Source organism: Rattus norvegicus, chromosome 20, assembly GCF_036323735.1.
Source record: "Rattus norvegicus strain BN/NHsdMcwi chromosome 20, GRCr8, whole genome shotgun sequence".
NCBI classification, from domain to species: Eukaryota; Metazoa; Chordata; class Mammalia; order Rodentia; family Muridae; genus Rattus; species Rattus norvegicus.
The window spans coordinates 10,399,422-10,415,326 of NC_086038.1; the positions used below are offsets into that span (position 1 = coordinate 10,399,422).

General features: G+C 51.9%; 1 protein-coding gene across 3 annotated transcripts in view; it reads left to right on the plus strand.

Moving 5' to 3' along the window:
- Agpat3 (1-acylglycerol-3-phosphate O-acyltransferase 3) overlaps window positions 1-15,605 on the plus strand; it is an 84,377-nt gene extending 68,772 nt beyond the window's left edge. For 2 of the 3 annotated variants that reach the window (XM_006256243.5, XM_039098552.2), the window contains 5 exons: window positions 535-688; window positions 1,561-1,663; window positions 7,412-7,487; window positions 10,572-10,770; window positions 11,036-14,986. In XM_006256243.5, the coding sequence (XP_006256305.1) occupies window positions 535-688; window positions 1,561-1,663; window positions 7,412-7,487; window positions 10,572-10,770; window positions 11,036-11,124 (621 nt within the window). In that variant the 3' untranslated portion in view covers window positions 11,125-14,986. 3 annotated transcript variants of the gene reach the window in all.
- The last annotated feature ends 300 nt before the right edge of the window (window positions 15,606-15,905 follow it).

Below are 15,905 nucleotides of genomic sequence, written 5' to 3' on the forward strand. Positions count from 1 at the left end.
ACCCCTGTGCAGACACATGCCCATGATACCATCCCAGATTTGCAGACTTGGCCTCATTCCTAGGACATAGCTTCCACCTGTCCCCGCTGCTGAAGCCCAGATTTGGCAGACACCTGCCCAGGGTGCAGGCGGTGGGAGTTCCGGCCTGCACGGTATTTCTCACCCCTTTTCTTGTCTACTCTCGGAAACCCGGCTTCTTAGTTCCCATCTCTCCACCATGCTCAGGGACAGCAGATGCTTTCTGTTTTCTGGTCAAAGGCTGCTGCTCCTTCAGGTCTCTCTTCTTCTGGAGAGTTCTCTCAGGAAAACTGTTCTGATTGCACTCGTCTGCGTGAGTAGAGTGCAGATTGCAGCCCTAAAATAAAATGCCATTTCAGTGACACAACGTGCTTGCCGCTGGATGAGTCTGTTTTTCTCTCTACCTCCAGCAGTGTGTGGTATGTGGTCCGGCATGCATGACAGGCATTGAATGGCAGGGCTCTGGTTCCGTCCCTGCTGTCCCGGAATAACCTTCTGTCCTCTCCCTACCCCTAGTTCCTCCTGTACTGCGAAGGAACACGATTCACAGAGACCAAGCATCGCGTCAGCATGGAGGTGGCTGCCTCCAAGGGGCTCCCCCCACTCAAGTACCACCTGCTGCCCCGGACCAAGGGTTTTACCACTGCAGTCCAGTGCCTCCGGGGGACGGGTAAGCCTGGGACCCCGGGAGAAGCTGGAGGCCGCCACTGCCCACGAGGCCACTGGGCAAAGCGAGAACTTAATGGGGCTGGGGATGTTGCTCACGTGGGATCCTCTGTTCTGGTACCCCATAAACCAGGCATTGGGGGAACTCCCTGCAACCATAATACTCAGGAGGTGGAGTCAGATCAGGAGATTATTTTTGGCTATATAAATTCAAAGTTCCAGAGACAGTTTGAGGCCAGCCTGGACAAATGAGAATTTGTTTCAAAAGGGGGGGGAAAAGCTTTATTTTATTTTTTTTCTTTTTTCTTTTTTCTTTTTTCCGGAGCTGGGGACCGAACCCAGGGCCTTGTGCTTGCTAGGCAAGCGCTCTACCACTGAGCTAAATCCCCAACCCTATTTTTTTTAAAGTAGAATATAAAATATAAAAATGTAAAATACACCAGAAGCCCGGAAGAATGGCAGAAGTAGGATTGACCTGTTAGAAGACCTGCGATCTCTTTGGGGATGATAAATTGCTACTTAGTGGCAAGTTGTCCAATAGTAAAACTCAAATAAAGCAAAACATTAATTATAAAGGAGAATGTCAGAGCAGAGACATCTGGGAGGGGTTACCTAAGCCACAGAAAGGGGCCAAGAGCCCTGGGCAGGAGGGCACCACCAGCAGAGAGGGTCTGAGCACTTGGCTAGCCAGCTGGGAGTGAAGATCACCGCCCCATGCTCTGCTGTGTGGAGGAGGGGCAGACCCAGGTGAATGCTCTGCTGTGTGGAGGAGGGGCAGACCCAGGTGAAGTGTGGCTTTTCTGTTAGGGGGTGACATCACTGCTCCAGAGTGTTTCCCATCATCCATCGCTCACTGGTCCTGTCTCCTCCCCTCAGTTGCAGCTATCTACGACGTGACTCTGAACTTCAGAGGGAACAAGAACCCATCTCTCCTGGGGATCCTGTATGGAAAGAAGTATGAGGCAGACATGTGTGTGAGGTGAGCGCCCGTCAGAGGGCTGTCAGGACTTGGCGTGGCCTGCTGCAGGACTCCTGAGGGTGTGGGACATAGCAAGGCAGCCTAGTAGCCTCTGGAGTCCCCTGGCCAGTGTGAGGGCTGTTTCTTGTGCGTCTCCCAGTCTCAGTGGACACCTATGCACACACGTCTCTGAGGCAAGCTCTATTCCAAGTCTGCCCAGGGTCAATTGGTCTCCCTGAACAGCAGTCACACAGAATAACCTTTGATCTCTTGTTTTGAGCTAGTGACATGGGACATCCTACAGAGCCCCTCCTGGAGTGGCACAGCCCCCAGGTGGCTGCGATTTGGCATTTATAGGAAGCTCTGATTGGGGAAGGCCTGGCCTATTTTTCAGAGCCCAGGTGATGGTGCCTGCAGGGTTTGCTTGGCCATCGTCTGTGATGCAGCCACCGTCAGGACCCATTGGAAGGGCCCGAGGCACATCTGAGACCTCCCACGCAGAGGCAGCCTGCCTTGTAGAACACAGAGTCACAGGTTGACCGGGTGGATAGAGTCCATGTCTCAGTGTTGGCTGAGGAGCAAAGCCAAGGTGATGTTCATCTCTGTGCCCCTGAGGAAACAATTCATCAACATCAGTTCTGCTCCACGCCTGCAACTGATTCTTCTGAGTGGACTTGAGCTCATACTAGTTTACTAACTACACTGTGGGGACTTTCATAAATAAGTTTGTGGACATAAACTAGTAAGAATTCTGGAATTTTGGGGTCTTTTAAGAACACAAATGTTATAAGATTGTTTTCACTTTAGTCGCAGGTGTGGGGCTGCTTCGGACGTCCACAGCAGCTGACTATGATTTGCCTCATGCTCTAGCAGAGGCCTGCTTTTGCCAGTTGCAGACAGTCTCTGTGACTGTGTGGGGTCTGTAATTCTGGGGACCTTTCAGAGGGTAAAATGTCAAGGACCCCGAGAGATAGGGTGAGTCGTTGTCAGAGGGTAAAATGTCAAGGACCCCGAGAGACAGGGTGAGTCGTTGTCAGAGGGTAAAATGTCAAGGACCCCGAGAGACGGGTGAGTCGTTGTCAGAGGGTAAAATGTCAAGGACCCCGAGAGACAGGGTGAGTCGTTGTCAGAGGGTAAAATGTCAAGGACCCCGAGAGACAGGGTGAGTCGTTGTCAGAGGGTAAAATGTCAAGGACCCCGAGAGACAGGGTGAGTCGTTGTCAGAGGGTAAAATGTCAAGGACCCCGAGAGACAGGGTGAGTCGTTGTCAGAGGGTAAAATGTCAAGGACCCCGAGAGACAGGGTGAGTCGTTGTCAGAGGGTAAAATGTCAAGGACCCCGAGAGACAGGGTGAGTCGTTGTCAGAGGGTAAAATGTCAAGGACCCCGAGAGACAGGGTGAGTCGTTGTCAGAGGGTAAAATGTCAAGGACCCCGAGAGACAGGGTGAGTCGTTGTCAGAGGGTAAAATGTCAAGGACCCCGAGAGACAGGGTGAGTCGTTGTCAGAGGGTAAAATGTCAAGGACCCCGAGAGACAGGGTGAGTCGTTGTCAGAGGGTAAAATGTCAAGGACCCCGAGAGACAGGGTGAGTCGTTGTCAGAGGGTAAAATGTCAAGGACCCCGAGAGATAGGGTGAGTTGTTGTCACCCACTTGGGGGTTGGTTGCTGTTTGTTACAAAAGAAGGACGCAGGAAGACGCAGGGACCTCTCTCCCGTCCATTCTTCATTCTCTCCTATCTAGTGATGGGGTGAAACAGGCGGAGGGAGGGACACGGGGTGGGAAAAAGAAGGAAGTAGCAGAGACCAGCTAGAGTGAGCAGTGAGCCCACCGGCCTTTTCCTCCTGACTTTGTGAACAGCTGGAGGCCCAGGACCGCAATCTGGTCCTGGGAAACACCCTGGGTTGGAGTCAAGTGAGCCTACGGTCTTCTCCTTCATATTGGTCAGCCTCCAGCAGGGAAGCCGACCCCAGGGGGACTACGGTGATTACTTCTGAGCCTTAGGTGGTTTCCATGGCCAGGTGTGTTGGTCAGCTTCCTCTCACCGTAACACCTACCTGAGATAATTAACTTACAAAGAAGAGACTTTGTCTAGACTTAGGAGTTTAATAGTTTCAGTCCACAGTTGAGTTTCTGTTGCTTTGGTCCAGTGTAGGGTCAGCACGCTATGGCAGGAACACACCCAGGGCTGAATATAGCAATCACTCCATCAGTCAGTTGGCTAAAGAGGGAGGGCTGGGGCACTGACCCCTCAGAGATGGCCATGACCAAGGACCTCCCACCGGCCCATTTTTTTTTTCAAGTAGGACCAGGATTGTAGGAAACCAAAATGCTAATACATGATTTTTGAGAGACAGTGGAGAACAAAAGAACAACTTTAAGGTAGATGACAGTGACTGAGAATCTGGCCGTGTCCGGAGGTGAGTCCCCTCAGAGGCCAGTCATGCTCCTGTCCTCTGGCTTAACTGCCCCAGGTCAGAGCCAGACCGTGGCTGGGTGGCCATATTCCCCCCCCCCCCCCGTCCAGCTGCTCAGTCACCCATCAAGCTGAAGTGTCCCGCATGGGCACCCAGCTATGACAAGGGAGGCCTCCTCTCTCTGCCCTTTCCTCTGTGATATGCTGATTCTGTAGAGACGTCGAACTGCGTTTCAACAGACAGCTTCGAGCTCGCAGAAGCCTTGGCTGGTATGTGCTCTTGAGCACGGACTTTGTCCAAGTGTACTGTTCCTGCCACCCAGCATACCTCCGCAGTCACGGCCAAGGGCCTTCCCCCATGCCTCCCTCAAGGGAGACAGAACTCTCGGGGTTGTGATGGGGCAGGCCTGCATTACATAGCCCCAAAGGACCTCTGTTCTTTGTGCTGTCATGTTGGCTAGCTTTGCGATGGCAGTTGTTCCTGGAAAGTTCAGGGTAGCAGGTTCAAGCTCTAGCTGCCATGAGCAGGAAGACTACCATGTGTCTATCTTGTCATCTTACTTCAATAATGTGTATTATGTAGTAGTGCACATGCATATATGGTAACACACATACACACACATACATATACATACACACACACCCATACACACACATACACACACATCACACAACACACATACATACATACACACACACATACACATACACACACACCCATACACACATACATATACATACACACACACCCATACACACCCATACACATATACACACACACCCATACACACACCCATACACACACATACACATACATACACACACACTCATACACACACACCCATACACACACATACACACACATACACATACACACACACCCATACACACACACACATACACATACACACACACTCATACACACACACCCATACACACACACCCATACACACACATACACACACACACCCATACACACACATACACATACATACACACACACTCATACACACACACTCATACACACACACCCATACACACATATACACACATACACACACACCCATACACACCCATACACACACACACACACACACACACACACACACACCAGGAGACCCATGAACTAGGTCTGAACCTTGTGGTCCTCTTGCTATAGGAGGTGCCCTCCTGCTCCACCCCCGACTGTGAGCCATCTGTGCCAAACCCTCTCCCACGCAGTCCCCAGCATGTGGCTGGAACCCTCGGGAGGTATAAATATGAATATTTTATCTGCTAAGATGCTGTTGCCTCTGACCCTGATGTGCCCGTAAGCCTGCAGCAGTGCTCTGTGGAGCATCATGTTCTGTGGCCCTGGGCTCCACCAGTGCTGTGCTGAGGTGAAGAGGTCCCTAGACACAGCCCACACAGCCACAACCCCTCAGGGCCTCCATTTTAAATGTACAGGTTTGTCTCAACCTGTGAACCTTTCACATGGTTTTTTTCCTCTGAAAGAAAGGGCCACCTGTGGGCCACCATGGTGGCCATCCAAGCCCCTCTCCAGAGTTCACCAGTTTCCCCCTTATTCCAAGTTCCATTACCCACAAGCAAATGAAGTCTGAAAACACTAAGCAGAAATTTCCAGAAGCAAGCTATCTGTTTGGGGACTTTAAATCCTCCCTCTGTCACCCTGGGTGCAAAGCCTTGTCTGGTGTATAAGCTTGTGTAAGCCACCCTCCTAACGTCATTCACACAGACTCATGGTGTTTGTGTTTAAAAGTAACTTAATGGCTTCAGAGCACAAGGGGTGTGAAACGAAGGGAACACTCAGGTGTGGAGCACGGCACACCAGAAAACAGTGTGCAGAGGGGGCTGAACGCTTAAGGTGTCAGATGTCCTTGGGACTTGGGATCTGTGCTCCCAGAGGAGGACCATGATCACCCCAGTCCTTGCTAACCTGTGTGAACCTAAGTGCTCTGCGCCACCTCCTGGCTTCCAGAGGTACTGCAATTCCCTGTGGAAAGCAGGCTGCGCCTGTCTGGTGCCCAGGCTTGCACGAAGCCTGCTCTGCCATAGAACCTGTTGAGGAGCTCCTCATTCTCTGACGCCACATCCAATTTCTGACTGACAGAAATATGCCACCTGTCTAGCTTGCTTTTTTGTCTGCCTGTTGGTCTGTCCTTCCTTTCTTTCCAACAGTAGTTATATTTTGAGATGGGACTTTTCCTATGTAGCCCTGGGTGGCCTGGAACTTGACATGTAGACCACAATAGCTATGACCCTCTCTCTGCGTCCCAAGTGCTGGGATTAAATGCGCGTGCTGCCATGTCCAGCGCTAAGTCTTGTGTTTTGTTTTATGTTGGTTTTTGGAGACAAGAGTTTCTCCCAGTAGCCCTGGCTGTCGTGGAACGGACTCTGTCACTCAGGCTGACCTCGAACTCAGAGATCCTCCTATCTCTGCCTCCCGAGTGCTGGAATTAAAGGTGTGCACTACCACACACTTGGCTCTAGCCTTTTAAAGTTCATGATGGTTATGTGGAAGAGTCCGAGAGCTGGCTCTCCCTACAGGTGGCAGTATTGTTTGTTGCAGACTAGAGCCAGATGATCGTAAAGCATTTTTACTGTCATTGACAGCCATCCTTTCCCCACCATATGTTTGACCTAACATCCTGGTGACTATCAGAACCGTACAATGTACTCCTAGCAAACCACCAGCTCCCAGTAACCCAAAGGCGAGGATGCTATGGGATAGGCTCTGAGACCTGAGGTAGAGGGCCCTTGCTGTACCCCACCACCTGTAACTCCTACCAATGCCATCCATATGTACTTTAGAACTTTCCTCATTCCACAACTAATAAAAATCTCACGTAACTACTCACAGTAGAAAATGGCATTTTGGGAAACTTCACTATGTGGTTTGGGGTCACAGCTTCTCGTAGCTGTCAATCATTGAAGGTGACAGTCAAGGTCAAATGCCACAGATCCTTGCCCTTGGTTGTCTCCAACAGGATGTGTGTTGGGGAAGACCAAGGCCACTGCAGTCACCCTATGAGGAAGTAGAGGCATGGTCTGCCAGGCAGATGACTCACAAGGGTCCCCAGACATAGAGGCATCTTTCAGCCCTCATGTGGGGGATGGCTTGGCCTTGCCCAGAAGGTTCCAGCATGCCAGATGACTGACTGACTGGTTGTTTCAGAAATTAAGAATGAGGCCTGACGCAAGGCCCTGGGTTCGGTCCCCAGCTCCGAAAAAAAGAACCAAAAAAAAAAAAAAAAAAAGAATGAGGCCTGAGTAGGGAGCCTCAGGTGGTCTCACCTGTGTCACTTGCTCCCTCCCAGTGTAGGGCAGGTGTCCATTCACTCTTTACACTTTACAGGAGGTTCCCCCTGGAAGATATCCCAGCAGACGAGACCGGCGCGGCCCAGTGGCTTCACAAGCTGTACCAGGAGAAGGTAAAGGCTCCTGCTTGCCCTTGTCTCACCTCCAAAGCAGGCTGGGGCAGCAGGGAAGGAAGGAAGGAAGGAAGGAAGGAAGGAAGGAAGGAAGGAAGGAAGGAAAGAGCGTGCCACATGGTTCCCCTTTGGATGCCAAAGACCGGTGGTCCTCGCCTGCATTAGAGTTGTCTCTTGTTCTTAAAACTTGAGAAATTAATGCTGAAGTGAAGTATAAAGTCTGGCCTGGTGCCTGGTGTGTGCAAGTGAAACTGCGTTGATGGCATTTGACCACATTTGTCCCTTTTTTATATAAAGGAAATTTTAAGTGTGTAACAAACCTTGCCCAGATTTGCAACAGCTTGCTTATGTCACGGGTATCCCTAGATTTCCAACAGCATGCTTATGTTGTGGGTATCCCCCAGACTTATAACAGCGTGTTATGTCATGGGGCCCCTCAGCAGATGCCTTGGGGTGCTTCTGAGCACACATGTCCAGTTCCCAGTCCAGAGTGCGTGCTCACCCTGTGCCCACTTCCTGGGACAGTAGGTGTCCTCTTCACATTGTTCTGGAAACCGGATGGCCAGAAAAACCTATAGCAAATTAAATTCCCCTCAGTGCTGGGAACAGCTCCCAAGGAAGTAAGGGAGCCCCAGAGACCAAGTCAGGAGGAGAGCTAGACTTGAGGGTGAAGGGCCTGGCTGGCACTGCACCACCTGCTGGTAGTGCTGTCCCCCCTCAAAGGCTTGAGTCATGGGGTCAGATGGTAAGATGTGGCTTCACTCAAGACAGTAAGGTATCGAGCTCGTCCCAGCCCTCCTCCTCTCCCTCCTCCTCCTCCTCCATGCTGAGGAGTGCTGCCCTGGTGACTGTCCTGGCCCACCTACACAGTTCCACAAGATGGTGACACTAGGCTGGAGAGAGGTACACAGAGAGTCCCCTCAGGCTGCCAAAGGAAGCCTGTGCACATCTGGAGGGAGGTGACCCCAGAGGCAGACAGCTTGGGTTTGCCCAGACTGGACTCAACCGGAGACCGGCTGCAGGCTACTGCAAGACAACCCAAGGGAATACACCCTTCCTGATACCTGACACAACTATCAAAGCCCTCAGAGGGACCTGAGAAGCAGCAGACAGACTAAAATGAGAACAGATGAAAATGGAGAACAAGGAGGCCCGCAGAAGAGCAGAAAGAGCAGCGGGAAAGACGGCAGGGGAGTGGAGAACAGAAGCAGCCCGCAGAGCGATGCAGTAGGTCGAGGACTGTGTGCATGCACAGCGCTTGCCTCGTGGAGGTCCCCTCCGCGTGTCAGTGTTCCTCAAGAGTGTTATTAATACAGTGGCTCGAGAGACAGCTCAGTAGTTCCAGCTGTTCTTTTAAAGGACCTGGAGTCAATTCCTAACACCCACGTGGCAGCTCAAAAATGCCCGAAAGTCTAATTCCAGGGCTTCTGATGCCCTCACACAGACATATATGCAGGTGAAACACCAAGGCAAATAAAATTAAAATAAATTATAAAAGGAGGAGCCAAGCGGAGCGGAGCACACCTTTGATCCCGGCACTCAAGAGGCAGAGGCAGAAGGATCTCTGAGGTGGAGGTTCAAGGCCAGCATCCCAGGACAGCCAAAGTGACATGGTGGGACCCCCGTCTCAGGAACATATACATTAATCAAATAGAAAGCTATGGACACGGCTGATAGAATTAGTGTTAACAGGAATAAAACAAGACACGACCAACAAACAGAAGAGCAAATTCACGAGCTGGGCCTGGCTGGCTTTGTGCCCGCCTGTTTGGAAGCCGGGATAAAGTGTGCCATCTCTTCTCCCACCCCCGATGCCCAGCAAAGTTCACAGCACAGGTCATGTACCACAGACGCACAGACCCGTCATCCCAATGAAAGAATTTCTCCTGGGGTCCAGAACATATGTCCGTCCGTCTGTCTGTCTGATCGTTCTTTCCAGCATAGCATTAGAAGCCTTAGCAGAGCGATTCTGGAGACAATGAGAATGTCCAGGTTGGAAAGGCGCACGGTCAAACTGCCCTGTTTGCGACGCTCAGCCTAAGATTCAGAAAAACTTCAAAACTGTCGGAATGTTAGAACCGGGAAGTCCCCTAAAGTCGTAGGATAAAAAAACAGTGTCCAAAAGCCAATATCATTTCCATGCACTGAAAGTGAACTAGCGGAAGTCAAATCCAGGCAAAACCAGGGAAACCTGGGCGCTGAACTAGCGTCAGACCCGAAGTCTTCCTGTTGGGAGTGTCAAAAGGAAGCCCAGTCAGAATGCAAGACGCTGCAGCCAGCATTACGTCACTTCAGCCGGCATTACGTCACTGCTGTCCACGGCGGCCAAAGTAACAAAAGTCACACGTGCCCGAGTGTACGCGTGCGCAAACACATACACACACACACACACACACACACACACACACACACACACTTTCTCTTTCTCTCACTCACCTGGGTTAGTATACCTCAGGAAGAAAATGTAGCCGGGTAGTAGTTTATGCCTCCAATTCCAGCATCCTAACCCTAAAGGATCAGAAGTTCAAGGCCAGCACCAACTATGTGGAGAGTCCCACACCCACCTGGGTTGCAGGCCTGTATCAAAGAAGGAGGAGGAGGAGCAGGAGGAGCGGGAGGAGGAGGAAAGCACATAGGAATGGTATGGGGCCAGCACAATGGCTCAGTAGGTGAAAGTGCTTACCACGAAAGCTGCTGTCCTGATTTTGGTCCCTGGATGCTGTGTAGGAGGTAAAAAGCCTTGTGCTGGGCACACAGATGACTCACTGTAGGGGTGTGGACTGCAGCCAGGCCCGGACCCTTGGCTGTCCTTTGATAAATGCTGGGGTCTACACCAGCAGCCACTGGCCAGTCCTGCCCCTCGGCCGCTCTTCCTGCTTGGCTGGCCGTACCCTAGCAAGCTCCCCTCCTGAGTCCAGGTGACCCTCCCTCAGACAAGCAACTGAAGATCCTCCATGGAGGTGCTCCTTCCGTCTGCTTCACGATGTGGCCTGTGCCCTGCCAGGCGGCTTTTGTTGCTGAGTTGTCTCCTAATCAGAGTCACTCCTGTCGATCTCAGCTTGGTCCTCTCCCCTTTGCTCTCAGGATGCCCTGCAAGAGATGTACAAGCAGAGCGGCGTTTTCCCCGGGGAGCAGATCAAGCCTGCGCGGAGGCCGTGGACTCTTCTCAACTTCCTGTGCTGGGCCACATTCCTCCTCTCTCCCCTCTTCAGCTTCGTCCTGGGCGTCTTTGCCAGTGGATCCCCTCTCCTCATCCTGACGTTCTTGGGGTTTGTGGGAGCAGGTACAGAGCACGGATGTGACACCTCACATGCAGGGGTCCACTCACTGGGCCACCGCCATACCCAGGACTTTTGGCTCATTGTTGTGGTGGCCCCGGGAGGCAGAGGCTTGGGTCAGGGAACTGAGTGTGGTGGCTGTGAAGAACTAGCGTGGCTTCCTGTACTAGAGTGACCACACACGGGGAGGAAGCGGATAGGGGTGGGGGTGGTAAGGCCAGTGAGGACACCCTTGTGAGGCCTCTCATCGCTCCTCTCTTATCTTTCAAGCTTCCTTCGGAGTCCGAAGACTGATAGGAGTGACTGAGATAGAGAAAGGCTCCAGCTACGGCAACCAAGAGCTTAAGAAAAAGGAATAATTAACGCTGTGATTGAACACCCATATCCTGACGCGGTATCCAATTAACTCAATTAAAACAGAACACCCAAGAGCGAGGGAAAGAGACACTTAGAGACTATTTTTCTTATTAACTGGTGACTAATATTAACAAAACTTGAGCCAAGAGCAAAGAACTCGGCCTGCCAGGTGAAGATGGTTGGCCAGCACCGGCAGGGTCCCATCGGCCCTCTGCGGGGACAGAGGCGGGCTTGGGTGGGGGGGGTGGGGCTGTGGGGCTCCCCCAGAACTCTGCCTCCAAGAGGCAGCCTTGGCTGCTCTCCCTTCTTAAACTTAGAATGAGGCTTTTGTTTCTTATCGGTTATTTGGGGAATGGACCTGGCCCCAACCTTGTGCCCTCCACCCCAGAACACTGGCTCTCCAAGGGTGCCGCTGCCTCACGGGGGCAGGTCAGCTGGATTCTTGTCCCACAGCGCTCTTTTGTCCTGCCCTGCTTGGCACCTTAGCTTCCAGCCCCTGGGGAGGGAGGAAGTCTTCTTAGAGATAAGCACACACTGAATGTGGATCTGGCCCCTTTGTCCCTCCCTTGCCCTGGGGGCTGAAGACCACACCTCCGTCCTCTGCAGCGCCCACCGGTGGCACCGCCTTGCTGGGGTTGTGTCTAAGCACCTTAAGTCTCTTTTAAAAGTGAACGCCCGAGAACTCTGCAGAATGTGGAACCCTTGAGTTCGTACAGCGTCTCCATACAGCTCTGTTATCTCCTCCTCTGTAGCCAGCAGGCTGCCGTCCCGCACGGGGCCTGATGGGAAGACCACACTCGGGCCCCACACTTCAGACCTGTGGTGCCTGGGGGGGGGGGGTGCTCCAGCCTATGGGACTCCCCTGGGACACTTCATGGGGTGGTGTCACCATCAGGCCTCCTTGTTCTCAATCAGACGCCTTTAGTGCTTGTTAGCATTAGAGTCTCTTTACAGGTGTTGGTCTGTGGCTGGCTCGCAGCTTCTCCCTGTCCTCCTCCTCCTCTGCCTCCATTCAGGCAGGTGTCATGGCTGCCGACCATACCCACCGTTGCCCCTTACCACCTCAGTGACATACACTGACCTGGCAGAGAACAGGGGGCCCCAGCCCGCATTTGGTACCTTGCCAGGGTCCCTCTGCTGGCCCTGGAGGCCCATTTCCTTCTTGTTCAGCACAGGAAGGACCTGCCTGGTTTCTGGGAGACCCAGGTCCTCGGGAAACACCATCACATACTTTTACCTTTGGTCTGGAACTGGCTCTTTTAAAGTCATTTCATGTTTTCTAACAAGGAAAAACTGGGTAATTTTTTTTTTTTTTGCATACTGCAACCAGAGTTCATAGTAAAAGCAGAGAAGATGTTATAGGATACACTGGAAGAAGGAGACCTGGAGAAGCCTGAGGGCTGACCTGGGCCTGGCTGCATGGCCCCAAGTGCTGGGGACCTTATAAGGCAGCATGCCCAGTTCACAGAAGATGCTACTAGCCTCTACGGTCCATGCACAATGGAGTGGCTGCTCCTGTCACTCTTGGGTAACAGCAACACACATTTGTAAGGGTAAAGGGTTAAGTCAAGCTAACTGAGACACTGAATCTCTTCCCCTCCAGCTGAAGGCTTGCGTGCCCTGGCCTCTGCCAACTGTAAGCTACCTTGGGTACTCCCGAGGGTCAGCTCCCCACTGGTAGGTTTTTCCTTCTGTCTTTCTGTCTGCTTGGGGTCTCTGTCTTCCCCCACTCACTATTCCCTCACAAATCGGAAGGAAACAGTCCAACGGGTCCTGCTGTGCATGCACCTGGCCCCAGGAAAGCCACCTCAGAGCCTTTACTGCTTCACTAATGCCTCTGGCTTCCTACAGAGCCTTTGAGGTCAGCTGACTGTTGAGTCCATGAATGACCGAGGAGTCCAGGCTGCAGGCTCTGTCCTCCTAGGCCTCCCCCTGCTCATGATCCAATACAGCGCTTCCGAGAGCAATAAAAACTACACTAGGAATGTGGGAGTGGGCTTTTTGGTTTTTTGGGGTGGGGTCAGATCTTGCTTTTTCATCTGCTTCAGAAAGAAAAAGGGGGAGGAGAGCCCCTTCGATTTTTCTATTAAATTAATAAATCTCAGAATAATGCTTTTCTCTTTTCCTTCACACCCTACTACTGATAGGCATGACAGATGTCATGGGCAGATTCAGACAGAAGGGTCTGCGGAAGCAGTGGGCTTGCTAGCCTTCAGGGAGCCCATGCTGGAAGCAGCAGGCTCAGGAGCCAGAGGCATTCTGGAACCGGAGTGGTTGGTGGCCTCAGGAGGGAGGGCCTGGACTGCTAGGCTGGCTCTGCTTCTGGTTCTCCAGCAGAGGGGCCCCCACAAGACTGGGATATGGTCTCCTCCCTACTCAGGGTCAAGAGTCAGATACACGAGGGCTCCCACCATCTCCCCGAGAGACCCTTCCGCTGTCCAGGCGGTCTCCCACCCCTGGTCCCCAGCCACACCCACGTACCTCACGCAGGCCTCGCTGAAGCTATGCTGAACTTCAGCAGTGGCTGCCACTCTCCTGCCTGCTTGTGGCATTTCATGGCACCCATATTGAGCATCTAGGCTCTCTCTGAGGGCTTTGTGTTAGCATCCTGATGGGTGGCCATCCTGGAAGAAGCAGGAGCATCATACTAGGAAGGCTGAATGGTCAGAATGTGGGTAATTAGAGATCAGGGACACTCTTCTTTTGACAAGACCTGTTTAACCCAAAGGGTAAGCAAACAGAACAAACGCTTACTGTTTGTGGATCTTTGGTGACTGCATCTGGGAGGCACATCTGAGATGCTGTAAGCCCAGTCCTGGGGGAGGGGAGACAAGGGGGCGGAACCCGTCTGATTACAGAGATGAGCTTTGAATTCTCAGGCTGCCTGTTAACAAACTGTAACAATGTAACAAGGCTTTCTTGTAGGAACAATGCAGGTGTCTTCACAGATGCCTTGGCTGCCCCTCCCAGCCCCTTTTGTGCACCTTGCCCTGAGAATCTTTTCTGCCTCTGATGCAGTCCAGCCTTCATACTATCCCAGGAAAAGTCAGGGTTAGCCCCGATTTGTGTCAGGTTCCGGATGAAGAATTAAGTGACTCTTCCTGCATGTTGCCCTGTCTCAGCCTGAGGCTTTATAGGACGAGCCAAAAGTAACCTTTCCAGCCCTGATGACCTGCACCTCAACTGTTTGTCCCACACATAGACCCGACCACTAGCTAGATGCATGCGACGCTTAACGCTAGCCATTTGGTGTGGCTTCTAGCCCTCTGCAGTGTCATGAAGCTCAGGGTTAGAATGGCGCACCTGTGATGCCTGCTGCCTTCTTTCTAGAAACATCTCTGGCCCATAGGCCAGCCCCAAACCAAAGGCACCTGGGCCTGGGTGAGGGCACCCCTGACCTGCCTCAGGCCTTGTCCCAGAGTCTTGCCATGGGGCTGTCAGGAGGGTGCTGACATTCATGCCCTAGATTCCCTGCATACAGGGGCCAGGATTTTAAAATGCCAGTTCAGGCTTTGGGCGATCTACTTGGCTGACAGGGTGGACACATGAATCGAATTTATTACAGGCTTTTGAAATCGGTTAATCCAGGGGAAAGGTGGGATTCTCACAGACCACTCCAGAAATCAACCCAACGAGAGCACTTTGCAGAGCCATCAGAGATGGTGGCCTCCTCTCTTTACAGACAGCGACCTGTGAAACTGTGAACTTTGTACTGACAGGTCACCTGGAGTTTTCTTTTTTCTCCCGTAGCTTTTTGGTTTCTTTCTGTTGCAAAAGTGTTTGGACAGAAGCAGAACTGTGAACGAGATCCTGAAATGCACTAAATTGTATTCTATTAAACTGGAGTTACTTGATTCAATGAAAGAGTTGCGTCGCTCCACTTGTATTTATTGTCTCAGAGTAGTAACATTGTGACAATCAAACATGACTGTACCTCCTGGCTTCTCTGCACCGAGCATCAGTGAGTTCTGTAACTACAGGAACGGCTCTTTCTGGAAGCCGCACAAACCATGAACTTCAATGATCAAGTGCTGCGTGTGTGCGTGAGTGCGTGCATGCGTGGGTGGGTGGGGCAACTATCTGGGCTGCTTTTCCATTACCAAGAAATCGCCATATCTGACTGTGGGCAGTCTCCAAGAGATGCATTTGTCTACAGGGTGCAACTGTGTTATTTGGGTGATTCCTTTTGTACTCTTCTTTTTACAAGTTTGCTACTCACAAGCTTTCCGGAGTAAGGATGGAGGGCTGTGCTCTAGGAAGTTGTCCAGGTCTGGGAGCCAAAGTAGACTTCCCAAGGCCTGGGTCTACGGCCTGGCTGTGTTGACTGCTATGCAAAGCTCTCTCTGTCCACAGCATGTAGAAGGTCACTCAAGCGGCGTGGCGCTCCTGCTTGGTGGTACTTTCTAGGTAAAATGCATAAGTATCATACACTTGTTTATTACAATGTTGTGAAAGGAGGGATAAAATGTCCACAATATACAAGAAAGTGACTCTCTGCCTCTTTTTCTTTCTTTTCTTTCTTTCTGGTCTGCATAGACTTCCAGGAGGGACAGCTTTCAAGTGCTTCCTGTCCCTTGGGGATACCCTCCTCTAATCCCTTGGTCTCTGCCTCTTCTCTGAGGCCCTTCAGCTGGCAGCGCTGCCCCCGGGCCCCAGGGTCTCCACTATGCTAGGAACTCAAGTCCCCCATGTTGGATTTTAAAAGCCAGGGAGGAGGCTGGAGGGATGGCTCCACAGTCAAGGGCTCCTGCTGCTCTCCCAAAGGACCCAGGCTTGATGCTTA